Source organism: Dermochelys coriacea, chromosome 3 (genome assembly GCF_009764565.3).
Source record: "Dermochelys coriacea isolate rDerCor1 chromosome 3, rDerCor1.pri.v4, whole genome shotgun sequence".
NCBI lineage: Eukaryota > Metazoa > Chordata > Testudines > Dermochelyidae > Dermochelys > Dermochelys coriacea.
The window spans coordinates 21,706,133-21,724,113 of NC_050070.1; the positions used below are offsets into that span (position 1 = coordinate 21,706,133).

The 17,981-nt window shown below is 41.0% G+C and overlaps 1 protein-coding gene across 23 annotated transcripts in view; it reads left to right on the forward strand.

The window, feature by feature from the left end:
* PUM2 (pumilio RNA binding family member 2) overlaps positions 1–17,981 on the forward strand; it is a 107,745-nt gene that overhangs the window by 55,336 nt on the left and 34,428 nt on the right. For 13 of the 23 annotated variants that reach the window (XM_038394062.2, XM_043510199.1, XM_043510205.1 and 10 more), the window contains 4 exons: positions 5–141; positions 2,893–3,031; positions 16,091–16,234; positions 17,310–17,591. In XM_038394062.2, the coding sequence (XP_038249990.1) occupies positions 5–141; positions 2,893–3,031; positions 16,091–16,234; positions 17,310–17,591 (702 nt within the window). Of the gene's footprint in view, positions 1–4; positions 142–2,892; positions 3,032–16,090; positions 16,235–16,423; positions 16,457–17,309; positions 17,592–17,981 lie in introns of all 23 variants that reach the window. The other 10 variants (XR_006279731.1, XM_038394071.2, XM_038394072.2 and 7 more) reach the window with 2 other exon arrangements.

Sequence of the window (17,981 nt, forward strand, 5' to 3'; positions counted from 1 at the left end):
TTAGGTCCGGCAGTGGTCCCTCCTCAGTACTATGGAGTTCCATGGGGGGTATATCCAGCCAATTTATTTCAGCAGCAAGCTACAGCTGCAAACACCACAGCAAATCAACAGGCAGCATCACAAGCACAAGGACAGCAACAGGTAGAGTACAATCTTCATGCAGAGGAACAGTATTTAAAAAAAAAAATGTATAAGTTTTGCCACTTCAAAATATCAGTTTTTAAAAAAAATTCAGCTGGCATTGTAAACAAAAATTGCATGTCATTCTTCAGACTTTTCTCTTGCGCTTTTCAACAGTCTGTATACCAAAAGTTTTGGTTAGTATTTGACTAGTTCTCATTTCTTAAATTCATTCATATTACCAATTATATCAGCATCTTTTAAGTTTCACCTGCTGCATAATTAATCTTTATTTTTTTTCTTATTTGGCTACTGTTTCAATCCTAATTAAAGAGTACATTAAAAATTGCTTTAATGCTCAGGCCTAATCTACACTAAAAAGTTAGGGCAACCCAGCTATGTGTCTGAGGAGTGTGAAAAATCCACACCCTGAGTGGCGTAATTAAGCCAACCTGACCCCAGTGTAGACAGCGCTAGGTCAAAGGTATTGCCTGTAAGGGAGGTGGATTACTACCCTGACAGGAAAACCCCTTCTGTCAGCATAGGTAGTGTCTGCACTGAAGCACTACAGTGACATAGCAGCTCTGTTGCTGTAGTGTTTCAAGTGTAGACAAGCCCTTTGTAACTAGTGCTGCATGAATAATCTCTCAAACATTCATATAAAGTTTAAAATGATTTTAACAGTCAACAGCAAGAAAAGAAATCAAGATAAAGACTGCCACATCCTTTTGAAGTTTTTCTTATAGTGCTGCAGCAGGGTGCAGTTATGCTGTAGTAGCTCTAGTAATTTTCCACCTAATGGAAAATAGCATATTGTTTGGGGGTTTTCTCTCTCATTTTAAAAAATAATAGTAGTTTTTCCATTTACGTTGCTCTATACAGGAAGATAATGTGCTTTGACATTGTGACCTGCCATGGGTTATTTTTGTTTTGACAAATCAAGAAATTATAGTAACTAAAGTGTATCACTGAAATTAATCTCACCATTTTATTTATTGAAATTTTTACTGCTTTAATTCCATTAATCTTTAACTCTAGATTGCTTCATTTTTATAATGTTTTTTTAAAATCCCATTCATTGTGAGGCAATTGTGATGTAATGCTTGAAGCCATTACAAAAATGTTTCCTAAAGACAAAAATAAATCTTATGTAGGATATATATCTGATACTTTTTATTATCCTTTCCTCAAAACAACAAAACATTCAATGCCATCCTTAGCCAATATATAATTTACTAGTAATGTCTTTTATTGAATTTCCATTCTCTCAAATTCTAAAATTGCACCCTCACCTTAGAAGCCTATATAACTGGATCTTTCCTCCCATTTAAAGCAGTTGCTAGTCATTACTTGTCACTGATGAACTATCTTGATAGCTGAACAGCCTCTCTTCCTTGCAGAATTTTTTCTCATCTCTTGAATGAATATCTAACCCTGTTTTCCAAATAGTGGGTCCCAGGAAGGGTCTAGGTGGGTCACCAGTGATTTTCAGACACCTTAAGCACATGTACACACATGCGCACACACACGGCATGTCTGCCATAAGTGCTCTATCTCTACACTCTCTCTCTCTCTCTCTCTCTCTCTCTTCTGCTAATCTGGGGCAACAGCACAGAGAACAGGTCCCAGGCAGCAGCAGCAGCATGGAGGAAGTGGCCAGAGCCAGCAAATGGACAGTCAGCAGCCTTGGGGAGAGGGGCTGGCTGGTGCTGCAGGGAGGGGGCAGGCTTCAAGAGTTAGAGCAAAGGGGCTGGGGTGGGGAGGGAGGTAGTCGAGCAGGGAGCTTGGGGACTGGGCTGGTGGGGGAGGGGAGTGGAGAGGAGGGAGATTAGGAAGTTGAAGGGCTGGGAGAGTAGGAGGGCCTCCCCAGTTCAAATGGTGCTCCGCAGCCCTGTGTGACAGCTCTTATAAATATATAAATAAATGATGGGTCCCCAAAAAAGTCAAAATGCAGTTGGTGGGTTGCCTAACTAAAAAGTTTAGGTTAAAATCAGTTCCCATAAATAATTTGCATGCAAGATATTTGTGCAGGAACGCATAGGTTAGCTAAACTGCATTTTTCTTTCCAAATTTGAGAGTGGAAAAAGGACTGTTTGTCAAATAGGGGACGAGATTTAAAGCATATTTGTCATAATTGGGTAGAGGAGTTAAAAACCTGAAACAAACTCTAGTTCACTTATCAACCTCCAGAAGATTGGATATTGATAAAGGATGTGTTTTCAGTTTTGGTGGGGGATAGGTTAGGTAAGTATTTACAAACTGCCATTGGTACATTTTTCAAAGCATAAGATAAATTCCCTCAAGTTATGGAATGTCCAGGAATGAAAATTTTAAATTGGCGGAATGTGAGGGTAAAGATTTGATTTTATTTTATTTATTTTTATTATATTATGTGCTTGTCAGGTAAGGATCGGTTTTCAGTTAATAAATTGTCTGGATTCACAGATGTGTTGATTTAGGAGGACTTTTTACAATTTTCCTTCTAGAATCACTGCCATTTCTAAAATATTCTCAATCTCTATTGTGCTGGCTAGCAAAAGACCCAAGGCAATCCTTGAACCTAGGTCTCTTGTGCTACAGTACTTTGAGCAAAGTGGTCTATACCTGTTACACTTTTACATGTTTATGCACTTTAAGGTGGGGTATTCAGAATATTAAATTCAGAGCTAAAAGGCATTAAATACACAAACCAGCTGTCCTAGACCTTTTCTAGCGTATAATTGATTTTGTACTCAGTTTTTAAGAAAATAGTATCATATTGGTCTTTTGTAGGTTCTGCGTGCTGGAGCAAGTCAGCGCCCTCTTACTCCCAATCAGGGTCAGCAAGGGCAACAGGCAGAGTCACTTGCAGCAGCTGCGGCCGCAAATCCAGCTTTGGCTTTTGGTCAGGGTCTTGCTACAGGCATGCCAGGTATATAATTGATGGATTAAGGAAATTAAAAATCAGTTTGAGTTAAAATATTGGTTTTATTAGAAATAAAGTTAACTATATATTAAAATCCTGTTGTTTGTAATAGGCTATTTGGCGTTCATCTCTGTACAACTTTATGCTTGTTTAGTTTGGGTAAAATCTTGACACAGTTTTTCAAATACTAGAGGTTTTCTTCCAACTTGTTTTTAGCTGTTATATCATTTTAAATATATTTGTATTTACAGTTAATGTATTTAGTTTTTAGTGCATCTAAAAAATCTTCTAAATGGATAATGCCCCATAGATATGTAGTTCCAAAGGAATTCTGTTGTTAACCACTTGAAAACTCAGAATTGTCACTGCAGCTAATGTCAAAACTCTTAACACTGAAACAGAGAATATAAAATGATGCAAACTGCTTAATTACCTCTGATGATGGGTTTGAAATAGATCTACTTCATATTTTGGTACCTATGAGGCTTGCAAGAGAATTAAAACAAAGCTGCTCATTTTAAACTTCTTTCAGTCTCCAGAGCTTTAGACTCTCTGCAGTGCAATAGTTTATGCTTCATAGCTTTTATTTAGAGAAAACGTTCATCCTAGTGCATTCTCATTATTTGTACATGATAAAATGCACAATGCATTGCAGAAAAGATCAAAACTGCTGTTGAACAGTTTCAGAACTTTGGTACAACTGGATGAAGCAGAACAACTTAACCATTCTCCTTGCCTTCATGTCAGTACAAACATGTTTGAAGTTTTTCCTTTTTTTCTTCTTAGTTTAATTTTAGAAAGTGCTATCGTCTATCCTCAGTTGATGGAAGTAACAAGTACACTTCTACTGCATGGCTTCTCTCATTTATCACTATTTGGGTGATGCCCCTCACCTGTGGAATTTGGAGGCAGTCCAGTATTGCTGGAGGCTGCAGAACTAAGCCCTCTTTCAGTTCAGACCACCAAATATTTTTAACTCCAGCAGCTGAACAGGTTGGCCTTTCAGTTTCTCCTGGCCTGATTGTTCCATAACTTCAATTTGTTTGTGTAGTGGTGATTTCATTTCAGCTTCTAGCTGCTCTCTCCATCGCCTAAGGTGAGGAATCACTGGAACAGTGAGTCTCTAACCTTTGTGTTCTCCGATAGAGCACCTCTCAATCAGGCTCCTTGTTCCCCTCACAACAGCAAGCAATGATGCCCTGCAAGCATTGAGCCAAGTTAGAAGTGCTATAAGCAGCTTTTCAGGAGCCTCAGAGTGCTCTGCCAGGAGATGGAGCATGAGTGTGCAGGTTATACCCAGCTACAACAAGCCACCAGCCTTTGCACTTTGCCAGGTGTGTAGGGCCTCAACCCCTGCCAGAAGCTGCTTCTCCACTGTGGGAGGTTCAACCAGTAATGTGAATTCTCGCGGAGAGAACTCCTCACAGCCTGCTCAGTTGTGAGTCTTGCAAACTCCAGAGACTTTTGGTTCCAAAAAACAAAATAATCATCCCTCTCTTAATGTAACAAGTCATATTGTTAGGTGGGATAAAAATCAGGGTTTAAACCCATTCTCCTTTGCCTTTCAGTCCTGAGGAAGTCTTTGCTGGGGCTCGTCTGACAGTATTGCATTTACAGTGCTGTGGAGCAGGCTAACCAGCGCCTCCCTCACCCACACTGCAGCATGCAGCCTGTCACTCCTGTAAAGCAATGCTCAACCACCAGTTTAATGGGAATTATACCTCTCTGGTTTTCAGACAATAGACCCTCACTCTGCTAGGGCATGGGGCTCAGGCAGGAAGGGGTCTCTCTTTCCCTACTCTGTAGGATGGCTCCATGTTAAAGCATAAGCTGCACATCAGGCAGTCTGTGACTGGAACAGAGGTACATGAAGGTTACATTCCCCATGGAGCTGCACAATCATGAACCTGGATTCTTCCCCCGCCGTCAGACTTCGCTTAGGGCACAAACAAGGCTTCACCATTCCTGTCTGTGCTGGGCCACTATCTAGATGTCCTCTACGTTGAAAAGTCTCATAAGTTTTCTTCTCTGAGGCCTGGTCTACACTGGGAAGCAGTGTTCCCTCTAAGCTGTGCGGCAATCAAGTGCAGCGCACTTGGAACACTTGATTAGCAGAGCCGCACACATCTGGCGACATTTGTTCAGGTTCCCCTCCCCATGCTGCTCTGCAGATGCATTGCTCCTACCCTCTGCCTTGGAGCCCCTGGCCAGCTGCTCCCAGGGCCCTCCTTGCTGTGCAGAGCTGAGGGGGAAGTGGGGTGCTGATGTCAGGGTGTCTCCCACCACCCTTGTACCCCATTTCCGCAGACCAGGGGAGGGGGGACAGGGCTCAGGAGCAGGACGGAGCTGCTAGCAGCTGCTGCGGTCTGAACGAGCCTTCTGATGAGTGCCCCTCTGCTTCAAGAGAGAATGTACAGTCTCTCATACACTTCCCCAGCATCTAGCTCGCACACTGTCTGTCTGTCTGTCTCTCTCTCTCTCTCTCTCTCTCTCTCACACCTCCCAACACAAACTTTTGTTGGTGGTGGTACTTCTTGGTACTTCCTGCAGTGCACATATATTCTCTGTAATTTTATTATTTCAAAGTGCTGCTGTTTTAGTTTTTGACTGGTGTATGCATTTCATAATTTTATTTCTCTTATGCTTAAATTTAATTCTTTGAGTAGTGAGTTCTAAAATGCCTAGCCTGTCCTGGCTGGAGTAATCTCTATGGTAACTTCTTAAAAATATATTTTTTTTTCTAGATTTTTTTTTTGTTTCTACTGGTAGCGCACGTCCGCACATTACCTCAATATTGGTGCACATATCAAAATTCATTCCACACGTGGATGGAAAAAATTAGAGGGAACATAGCCAGGAAGTTAGGTTTATATACCTGCATCACTAAGGGATGTGAAAAATCCACACCCCTGAGCAACACAGTTAACCCAACCTAACCCCCAGGGTAGACAGCGCTAGGCTGACAGGAGAATTTTCCCATCGCCCCAGCTACCACCTCTGAGGGAGGTGGAATACCTACGCCGATGGGAGAAACCTTCCTGTCGGCATAGGTAGCTCTTCACTGAAGTACTGCAAGGGTGGAGCTGCACCGCTGCAACATTTTAAGTGTAGACAAGCCCTGAATAGCATTTGATGGAGGGATTCTTTCAGTCTGCCTCTTTTGCTTTATTACTTTCTTACTTCCTGTAATTCTATGAAAGAAATCCCCCCCCCTTGTTTAAAATAACTCTGAGAGTATGTCTACACTGTAGCGCTTAGCTATAGATGCTACCTACGCCCAGGGGAGTGGTTCTCCCATCAGCATAATTCACCTCACTAGGAAGTGGTAGCTGGGTTACCAGAAGAATTCTTCTTCAACCTAGCACTGTCTACAGCAGGGGTTGGGTCGGTATAACTGCATCTCTCCTGGGTTAGAGATGTAGCTATACCAATGCCAGTTCCTAGTTTAGACCAGGGCTTAGTTACTGAATGAAGTTCTGAATGGATTAGATAATTACTAAAATATTAACATGCGTATTAGGCAGCTAGGGGAGTAAGAAGGCATCCTTTCAGGCTCCCAGTGACATCTCTCAGGCCACTCCCACAAGCAAGGTATTTGTCCTTGATTGGGAGTCCCAGGCCAGCATGAAAGTATGCTAATTCTCACCTGTAAACAGCCTAGGGAAATACCCTACGCATACACATGCTTCCTTCCCACAAATATGAGATGTACACTGGCCAACTGTACCCTGTTCATCTCATTCCATCCAAAATGCCAGGGCATTAGAGCCTCAAAGTTGTTTCCAGGCAAGATGTTAAAATACTGCACCGTTTGGCATGCTAGGTATCTGGGAAACTATTTGTAGAATAAGAATTGAGGCTCCTTTTACAAGGTTCCTAGTGGTGCTATGTGCCTGTGTATTTGGGGGAAGATTTGAGCCTCATCCAAGGAAGATTTGCAAAATAAATTTCCATTCCTCTGCAGATGGATTCTTTGGTAGACAAATGCTACAGGGTTCACTCCCACAGAATTCCTTAAATTACAAAACTCTTGTGGGTAACTTGCTTTTCAACCTATTCTACTTTAATAATAAAACCTCTCTCACGTGGTTGCATGCACACATGCTTTTGTGATTCACAGCTCACTACTTCCCATTAATGATGAATTGAGGAGAGAAGTGATGTGACGGAATGAGAAATTTCATACCTGATAATTTTATTTCTGTTAACATCTTTCCTCATTCATCCCACTTTGGTAATCCGATAAATGTATGGAATATAATTTGTAATAAATTGAATTTTTTTCCTAAAGGGAGACTTAAACATTTTAATTATCCTTACGGCAATTATATATCAATTCTTTGTCTTAATGGTGGTAATCAGTTGCTGGAGTGTTTCTACAGCTTTGGAAGAATTCTGGTGGCCTGAGCTAAAGGCTGGGGCTTAATCCTGTAGCCTCCAGCAATAACATTGGATTGCCTCCAAATTCTACTAATGTATTACTCCATTAGTAATAAAAGAGGAGATAAACTACTAAAAGAAAATGATCAGGTAAGCAAATTCTCAGTCTACAGATAGAGTTTAGCCTGAGATGTTAAACCCCGTGGGCCAGGTTTGCAAAGTTAGTCATGCATAGTGACATCCACACATCCATCTGTGAATACATTTAGTGCATGCAGGCTCCAATATCTGCAGCTATGTGACCACATATAAAACTAGTTACATGATTTTTGTTAACACACACAGGGTATTTGCACATAAATGAGGTGCACGCATTAGCATGAGTTTAATTTGTGAAAACTGGCCCTATAAGTTCTTAAAACAATGTAGCAGCAGCTAGCTCCATTCTGGTCTCTTTAACTGGATCTGTTCTAACTTTACTGAGCAACACGAACTTAGTTCAAGATAAAATGGATCTTCAAAGGAGAGAAAAGAAAGGGATATTTTACAAGGGATTTTTAGTTCCTGTTTGAGTTTCCAGCCTTTCAGAACTCTGTTTCAGAGACCATATTTGGATACGCACATGCATAAAAAACTTCACCTTAATGCAGTCTTTTTTTTAAGGCAAGGGTTTTATTCAGTTTTGTATTCAGAACAGCTTTCATGTTACACTCATTTGTTTAGTTTAATTATGAAGTGTGGTATGAACACACATGGTTTCTAGTAGCACAGTTATTGTTTCAACTGTTTCCATACGGAACACTTATAAAAGATTTTTCTTTGACATCTAAATCTCGCAACATGGAAGCACAATATGTAAAACCTATTATCCTGAATACAAAATGAAGCAATTCAAACACAAGTTACTTTTTAGTTCAGTAATTTTTTTCTATTTTTATTTGTATGACTTTTAAAAAATAAATATATCTTGTGAAAATATTAGTTCTGTTTGAAACCACCAAAGCCAAGAGAGTTTGAGGTTCAATCTGTACAATTACCTTAGCTCAGTCTACTTATTTTAGTTTGTAGACAATATTACTCAGTATCAGGAAATCTAAAAAAAATAAAAATTGGACAGTCTCAGATGTTCATTCACAGGGTAAAGTCTGGCAGTGATCTCAACTTCATCACAACATGATTAATGTAGTGTCATCTGTCAGTAAAACTAGCATCACCCAGGGTCTGATCATGGATGAGGTGTCCAGTCTTGGCTGAATCATCAAGATCTGCCTCGTTGACTCATCTGTCTTTGTTTTAGTACAGGTCTGCTGCTGGTGACTTGGTGCAGCATGAGCCTTGGTAGTGTTGAGATGGCTGGGGTGGAGAAAGACTGTTTTTGCATCTAATATTAGATGCATTACCCTATCCCAGGGACTTTGACTGTCAGTCAAATTCAAATAGTACACAAAGTCCTGGATAAAGTGCTTGTGTGAATCCTAGTAAGCATATAGGCTATCCCATGGCACTACAACCAGCCTCAGCAAAGGGAGATTGTACCGCTTATATTATGGTATTGTTCTGAAGTCACAATCAGGAACAGGACCCCATTCTGCTAGATGATCTATATACATATAGAAGTATGAGAGTCACTGCTCTGAAGAGCTTACATTTAAGTTGAGACAAGATTCAACTAGTTGGTATAACAAACAATTGAAGGGAATAGTTAAGGGAGCAAGACTAAAAAGAACATGCCATTACTTCGACTTCCTATGTGCATAACTTGATTTGTTCAGTCATTTTAAACATTTGCCTAAGTTATAGGATATAGATAATAGCTATCATCAGTTTCCAATGGCCATCTAGTTTTCCGTTGACAGTTTCCATACGTGTAATGGTAGAGATGGGTCTTGAGGGATTTGAAAGAGGACATTGTGGTGGGATGGGGGGCCATGCTTAAAAGACAGCGTGGAAGAAAACACAAAGATGGTTGTGGCAGAAGTAGACAGAGGTTTGCAGCATTGGCAAAATGACAGGCAAGTAGATGACAAGGAAATAACCAAATAGTGAAGGACAAGAAGGTTGAATTTGATGTGAGGAAAGAGTAGCTAGTGGATGTTGGATTACATGGTCAGAACAACAAATGAGTTGGAAGTTAGCTTGGGTGAATCAATTGCTATTGGTTAAGATCAGGGATACAACCCTATGCTCTGAATGTCCCTTAGCCTCTGTTTGCCAGAAGCTGGGACTGGACAATGCGGTGGATCACTTGATAACTGCCCTATTCTTTTCTTACCCTCCTGAAGTATCTGTCAGAGAAATTGGTCTGACCCAGTATGGGCATTCTTATGACAGGAGCGAAAAGAGAAGGTTGCAGTAATCAAGAACAGAGATGAGGAGGGCCTGGTTGAGCATTTTAGCTTAGTATGCAGAAACAAAAGGGTGGATCTTGAACATGTTGAGAAGGAAGCAGCAGCAAGATTTAGACTAGCTTGGATACGTAGATCAAAATCGAGAGCATGGAATCTAAAATGACCTCCAGATTGAGAGAATGCAGGGTGATGATGTGAACAGTGAGTGAGAAAGAAGCAGTGGTGAAGGATTTAGGAGGGTAGACAATCCAATTTAGTGATGTTAAATTTAAATTGACAGTAAGACATCCAGGAAGAGATGATGGGCTCTGATATGGGATTGGATGGAAGGAGACATCTATGAGACAGGACAGTAGATTTTTCCTGTTGTAGGTGTAAAGATTGCAATTGAAGCTGTGTAATCAACTAGAGAAATGATGTAGAGAGAGGAAGGAGTAGGCCTAGGCAAAGCACTGTAGCTCCCCTGATTAGAGTGGGAGAGGAAAGGATGAGTAACACCATTTAAAAATGCTGACAGAATTACTAGATAGGAGGACGGGTTTCAGAGTGGTAGCCATGTTAGTCTGTATCAGCAAAAACAACGAGGAGTACTTGCGTCACCTTAGAGACCAACAAATTTATTTGGGCATAACCTTTTGTGGGCTAAAATGCACTTCATCAGATGTATGGATTGGAAAATACAGTAGACAGGTGTATATATACACAGTACATGAAAAGATGAGAGTTGCCTTACCAAGTGAGAATAGCCCACTTCCACTTTAATTGAATTGTCTTGTTAGCAGTGACCCCCGCTTGGTGAGACAACTCCCATCTTTTCATGTACTGTGTACATATACCTGTCTACTGTATTTTCCACTCCATGCAGCTAGATAGGAGGATAAACGGAAGACGGAGTTACAAAAACCAAGGGATCAGATTTCAAGAAAGGGGTGGGTATGATCAGTGCTTTCAAAATCATAGTTGGAAGTGATGAAAACTAAGGATGAAGTAGAAGCCATGAGCTTCAGGTGAAAAGAAGTCTTTGGCCTTTGTGAAAGCAGCTTCAGTGGAGTGGAGAGTGGGTAAGCCAGACTGCAGGGAAATCAAATGGTGCAGAGGAACTTGAGGCAGTAGTTGTAGATGGCATTCTTGTGTTCAGAGGATTAAAGATGGTGTTGGAGAAGCAGCTTTTATTTTATGGATGAGGAGACCACATTATGCTTGCGTTATGAAGGCAGTGAGCTGGGAGTGAGGGGTCTAGTTGAGGAGAAAGATGAATAGGCTCAATGAAGATCATGATGTGAGAGATCATGTGGTCACTGGAACAGGTGTGGGGAGAGGTTAGAGGAGGAGAGCAGGCAAGGAACCACAGATCTGTGACAGGAGGAGGGAGAGAAGTGATAGGTAGGAGGCCATGTTGAATCTTATCAATTTCTCTCTAGCAAATCTGATGCAGGATGATCTTGATGTCAAGGCAGGAGGGAATACAGTTTACATAGTGTCTCGTTCTAAGGTTCTAGATGAACGTAACGAGATCTTCTTAGCAATTTAGTCACTGGGGCCCTGTTCCTTATGTCTGAGGAGATTGAATGGGTAATGCTGAGGACTTTTATTGGTGCAGATCATTTACGCATCACAAAAATGTGGGGGGAGGGAGAGGGGGATGCTAACTGCCAGCAGATCTCAAACATATCCCTAGTCCAGGCCTTTCTGTAGCTCACAAAAGCTTATGCTCAAATAAATTTGTTAGTCTCTAAGATGCCACAAGTACTCCTTTTCTTTTCTCAGGAAACAGTCTCTTGACACTAATGCCTTAGCCAATTATCGCTCATTAGCAAACTTCCAGAGGACATGGATAAGATAACGACAAGCAAATACCAACAGCATCTGGAATCCTCCTGTTCCTTAGACATCTCCAGTCTCCATCTCCAATTGGACATGGTGCAGAAATAACACATTGTGGTAGTCAGCAATTTTAGTGAATCTGAAATACAAAGTAGTTTTTGAGCTCTGATGTTAACACGTTGTATTACTCCAAGTTTGTGTACACATAGAACTTTCTTTCCCTGCACACCTCCCCCCCATTCTTGCTTGGGAAAAATACATATACAGGTGTTGTAAACCTGAAACCATCTAGAGAGCTGGGACTGTTTACATGCTCATGTGGGGTGTGTGCACAGCCTCAGCAGTCACTGTTTTTTGGATGTTATGGCATCATTTCAGAAGTATGGATATGCAAAAACAATAGACTCAAATAAACAAAAGTACTGGTAAGTAACCTTTTCCCTTTCTGGTTCTGAAAAAGTAGATTTATTGTGGCATACCAGTAATCAATTAAAAGTCCATTATGCTTGAATACATTAGAAGACATGTAAATAAAAGGGAGGTGAAAATACTGGTGGTTGGATCATTATTACTGATATTCATAATAAACGTGTATAGTAACATTGTAAGGAGTGTTTTTCTGCTGTGCATTTTATATCTCTTATCTTCTAATATTCTGTTCTGCATTCTTTACAGAACTTCACTAAAGCTGAGTGCAGTCAGAAAGCCTCACCCTTTTCTAGCATATGAAAGTCGCGGTCGTAGTGGTGAAGTCTGTGGCAGCACAGCAGTTTTATAGGTAGAGCTGGCAGCACAGGCTATAGTTAAGGTTGTCTAACACTTTACATTATACAGCCCTGTTTTCAGTTGCTTATAACTTTTGCCAAACTGTAACTGTTCAGGCTGGAAATTTTCCATGCTGGGTGTTTGCCTCAAGTTGAATTTTTTTAAAATTTTCATCAAAAACAGTTCCACCAGTTCTGAGAATAAGGCTAGGGGGAAATGCATTGTTTCGCCAATGTTTTTGAAAAAAAAGTATTTACTCCTGTTTAGTTGAAATACTGTAGTGCTTCCTTGGCTTGGGGCAGCGACTCAAAATTTGGCAGGAGGTACTGCCCCCATGAAAATTTGACCAAACTTAGTTGAATTATAGGCCTCTGAAAATTGTTGTTTGCACATGCTAAACGCAAGCTTGTAAGAGTTGGCATCAATATTCTCCAAAGATTCCAAGGGCACTGAGCATGCACTAGTCCACAGCTTCAGGAGCTGAACAGGACTTCCCTTAAATTGGTCTTCCTAGGTGTTTGGGTCTGTAGTGGCACCAGGCACTGGAACTGAGATCAGGAAGACTCTTTCCTATGCTCTCAATGCTTCCTCTGCTGTCATTGTGGAAGAGGAGGAGGAAGCAGCCTGACTGGAATGCATAAGGGGTGGGGATAGTGACATGCTGCAGGCAATAGGAGCAGAGTGGGACACAGCAGAAGGGTTTATAACCTCTATAGCACATTGCCCTCCATAGTTTTGAACCTAGGGTTCTAGAGTTTCATCATTTTTCTTCTGTCTAGCCATTCACTGTGGGAATCCACTTGCAAAGTGTCTCTCTTGTAAGAAGTCAACTGATAGCAGACTTATTTAGGGTTGCTCTTATAGCTCCAGTGGAGGAGGTGTGTGCTGAAATCTGATGATCCTCATGGGGGTTGACGGGGTTCCGCATGGTGGAATTTGTTTTTTCAGTTTGCTTTTTAAATGCTTGAGAAATAGTTTTCTTTAAAATGTCATCTCAAAAGAGTATCAAGATTGAAAAGTCAAGCACTCAAATTCAGAAATCCAAGAATTAAGATTGCCTGTGCAACTCTATTCAGCTTCTTTGAGCCATCTTCAATTTACAGTCTTTTCTTACATGCTCCCAGGATTTTCCCCCACAGGATTTCTGTGTTAATCAGTGCACAGGATGGACCTGTGGATGAATTGAGGTTAGGGTGAATGTTGCTGTAGTCGATAGGATCCTTGTATTATTTGTTACAGCAGTTGAAAGGTGTGGAGTGAATTAAACTGGACTGCAGGAAGAAAGGATGATACTGTGATTTAGGCAGTTGACTACCGTGCTGGAAATTTGGATTCTGTCCCTGTTACTGTATGGTGCTGGTCAAGTGACTTAAACTAAACTTCACAGGTGGCCTCTAATTGTGTGTTCCTCATCTTCTGGATACCTGACTTGAGATCCTGAGGTCGGATTTATGTAAGTGCTGAGCACTCACTACTAAAGCTGAAGTTGGTTGTACCTGTGCTTTGAACGTATCAAGAGCTATAAAAATGTGAAGTACTGTGAAAAGATCAGACCTTAGATATCTCACATTGAGTAGCCAACATTCGTGGACGCATGACAGTGGGACCTCACTTCCTATGAGTGTTGTCAAGATAAATTCATTAATGTTTGTGAAGTACTCAGATACTACAGAGAGGAATATTGTATAAATACCGATACAGAGACTATTGATGTGTTCAATACAGAGTTTGGATGAGGGTATGTTAAGTAAAGCCTGAGACAACGCATTCGATGAAAAGAATTAAAAACCTGAAGTGGCTACACTTCTGAGGAACACCATCTATCCTGTGCACTGAATGAGGCAGGGATCCTGTGGAAATATAGTATATGATCATGTAAATAAGGTTGCACAGGTAAACTTTATTGTGGCATTTCCTAACTTTAAAGTGCTTGATTTTTTTGGGAACATTTGCAATACTTTAGCATTATTTTAATGCAATAGTATACGTCAGGGATGGCCAAACTTACTGACCCTCTTCACCACATACAACAGTCTTCAGATGTTTGAGAGACGGGGTGTGACTGTTAGGTCTTGGGGCTTCAGACTTGTGGGAATGGGGGGTCTCGGGGCTACAGCTCCATGGGAGGTGCCTGCCAGGGCTTGAGGCTGAAGTCACAAACTCCCCCTTCCCACTGGGCAAAAGCCAGAGGCATCACGTCTCCCGCTCCTGATTCTTGCCAGTGTTTACTGGCCCTGCTTGGTCACATGGTGCTGCTGGGCCCCCTCCCTGCATGGCAGTCTGCAAGTTGGGAGCTGCAGGATGAGATGCTGCTTTTGCTACTGTCTCTCCTTGCAGAGCAAAAGCAGAGGCCCCTCTCTGCAGCTTACGGCTGTTTTGCTACTGCCTCTCCAGGCAAAGCTAACACCTGGGAGCTGCAGGGAGGGGCCGTTGAGGGAAGGGATGGGGGGGGCATACTGGGGGGTTGTGATTCAAACTGTTGGGAGGACCTTTAAATTGTGCCCCCCCCCCAAGCATCAGTCATCTTTTGCAGAAGCCCCTAGCACCACCCACCCCCCTCTCCCTGCAGGGCAGAAGCCCTGAACTGTCCTCTGAGTCTGGTAGGTGGAGAATGGGGGAGGAGAGGTGGGGAGAGGCTCCGCAAGCCACACTTTAACTGTACAAGAGCCATAGTTTGGCCACCCCAGTTATATATATTTGAACCAGCTTGCTTGCATGTGCAGGGAGCATATGGAAAGATCACTGTGATTTTATTTTGGTTAAATTCATATCTAGATAAATTTAAGCAATTGCTTTTATTTTTTCTGTCTTACCCTCTCCCTTTCTGGACTTGTTCCTCCTTTTCCATGTCTGAGGCTCTTATTTTGACTCTTGTTTTCTCTCTTCCCCCCTCTCCCACCCAAACCTCAGAATTCCAGAATGAAACTGACATAAACTTAATCAGTTTCATTTGTAGGACAAAATATTTTCTGTGAGTTTCAAAGTGAAACTGACTAGGACAGAGTCATTTTAATTCCAGCACTTAATTTTAATATTGCCACCTGCACTGCTGCAGGAACAGTCCTCCCCCAAAATATTTTTGTGGGTGGATTTTAAATGTGGTTTTGCCTGGAAATTCAAGAAACTCTTGAAACTCCTAATTTAACTTAAGAGGTAGGTATGTGTGCGGTATGGGGGTGAGAGTTTTTTAGCGCGCTCTCTATATATTTACTTACACACAAATAATGGTAGAATAGAAGAAATAGAAACTATATTTAAAAGTATAAGAAGAAATAGATTAGAAGATTCCACTCAACTATGGCAAACGATGTTGCTCTTTAAACCCTGGAATCAGAAACCTGCTTATTAACATTGAAAGTAAAAAATAGTGCTTCTAAACTTCAATGCCACATAGGAAAAAATTATTTTTAAAGAGAATCGATATTTCAAAATAAAAATCCAATTCAATTTAGGGAAGCTCAAGCTCTTGAACTTCTTTGGGATGTACAATATTAGAGCTTCCCAGTTTCATTGACATTTTTCCAGTGTAAAAGTACATATACATGAAAATTATTTTCAAAATTTGTTTTCAGGAGTTCAGTTCAACCTGAGATCTAGTTGACATTTAGGGAATATTGCAAAAATACTGCATTCTGGGTTTGTGCATTGGCATAAAATCCTTCAAGGAGAGGAGAGATGCTGACCTGTGCTTTTTTTCCCCCCAAAACGTATGTTTTTACCAGTAAACATTTTATTTTGTATTGTCTAGGCTATCAAGTACTAGCCCCTACTGCCTATTATGATCAGACTGGTGCCTTAGTAGTAGGCCCTGGAGCAAGAACTGGCCTTGGAGCACCAGTCAGATTGGTGGCCTCAACTCCTGTTATAATTAGTTCTGCAGCAGCACAAGCAGGTAAGTATTAAACCTGCCATACATTTTTTTCAAGTTTTATATTGCAACTTCTCACTCTAATCTTTGTTGAGGAATATCCAGTATTAATTACAGTTCTTACTCTATGTAAACCCTGCAAAGATTACTGGTTCTGAAAGATGTATCATACATGCTCTCCTTCCTTTTTCTCTCATGCCTTTCCCCATACAGGCACACCCCTGCAAATGCTGCTGCTTCTCAAAGGTATAGCTTCCCTCCCTTTTTCCCTCACCCCTCTCCGCATACACGTACAGGGACGTCCCTGCAAATATTACTGCTTCTAAAAGAGTGCATTCTCTCCTTCCCCTCTCCCCATGCATATACATGCACTTCCCATCAGTCTCTAAAAGGATGCTTTCCCTAGGGAAACACCATTTCATTACTTCGGCCTGGCAGAAGGTTATGGATTGCCCTGGGGCCTCATGGAGAAAGCAGCAAGGATTAAAATGTACAGTGGATAATAGGAAGAAAGGGAGAACTTAATATGACATCAAAAGGTTCTAGTTCTATTTTCTACCCTTCAATAGTTGTAGGGTCTGGTGCTCTTGTTTGTTTAGTACATTGTACTTTTTGCATTAGCTTGTGGCTCCCATAAAATTCAAATCATAACTCCTGGCACCAGATGGACAAAATGAACCTGTAGAAAATCTCAGAAAATAAGACTTTGTTGGCCCTCTCCAGCTGCTTATTTTTATCCAGAGCTCATTTTTGACAGTTGCAGATGAAGGCATCTTTCAATTAATGTTAGTTACAACTCTGCTATCCTAACCTTGATTACCAAAATCCCGTTCTGCACACAGTCATGTCTACACTGAAAATATTCTGAATTGCATTGACAATTTCCCACAGCCTCAATTATCCAAAAATAATCATTTTTTCCCTTGGATAATCAAGATCGTATAGTATTGCAAAGTATATTTTAGTCCTTAATTTAAGGTGTACATATCTACTTCTTTGGGAGGGATCCATGAACATAAGATTAGATCTGAATAGTCCATTTGCAAGGTCAAAATGTTTTAGAGAGCCGTTATGATGATTGAAAACATGTGTCTTACAGCTGCAGCAGCTTCAGCTGGAGGAACAGCAAACAATCTCGCGGGAGCCACGAACGGTCTATTTCGGCCACTTGGTGCCCAACCACAACAGCCGCAGCAGCAAACAAATAGTAGTCTACAATCTAATTCATTTTATGGCAGTAACTCTTTGACCAATAACTCCCAGAGCAGTTCCCTTTTTTCACATGGTCCTGGCCAACCAGGAAGTACATCTCTTGGCTTTGGAAGTAGCAGCTCCTTAGGAGCAGCTATCGGCTCTGCACTTGGCGGATTTGGCTCATCAGGTAGGTTCTTTAATATAGTGAGGAGATTTTATGAGATTTGTGCTTTAAGGAGAAAATACATGACTCTTGCTACCACGCATATTTCCAGATAGAACTTGAAAAATAGGTTATTTAGGTTTAAAACAAAAATAGCCACATAATCTAGAGAGAAGAGCAAGAGTCTATTTGATCCACTAGGCCTTCTGTATAAGAAGCAACTTGTTCTATTAATAAATTAGTAATATAAAAAAAAACACTTCAGTCAGAAACCTCTCAAAAAATTACTTTCCTATAATAAGCACTGTACACTAGTCTAGAATGTTCTTGTGTTTATTTTTAGAAAGCTGCTCAGGCAATACTGCATTTTGTGTTTTTTAAAAATATTATAAAACCATTGATTAGGCCATCGCT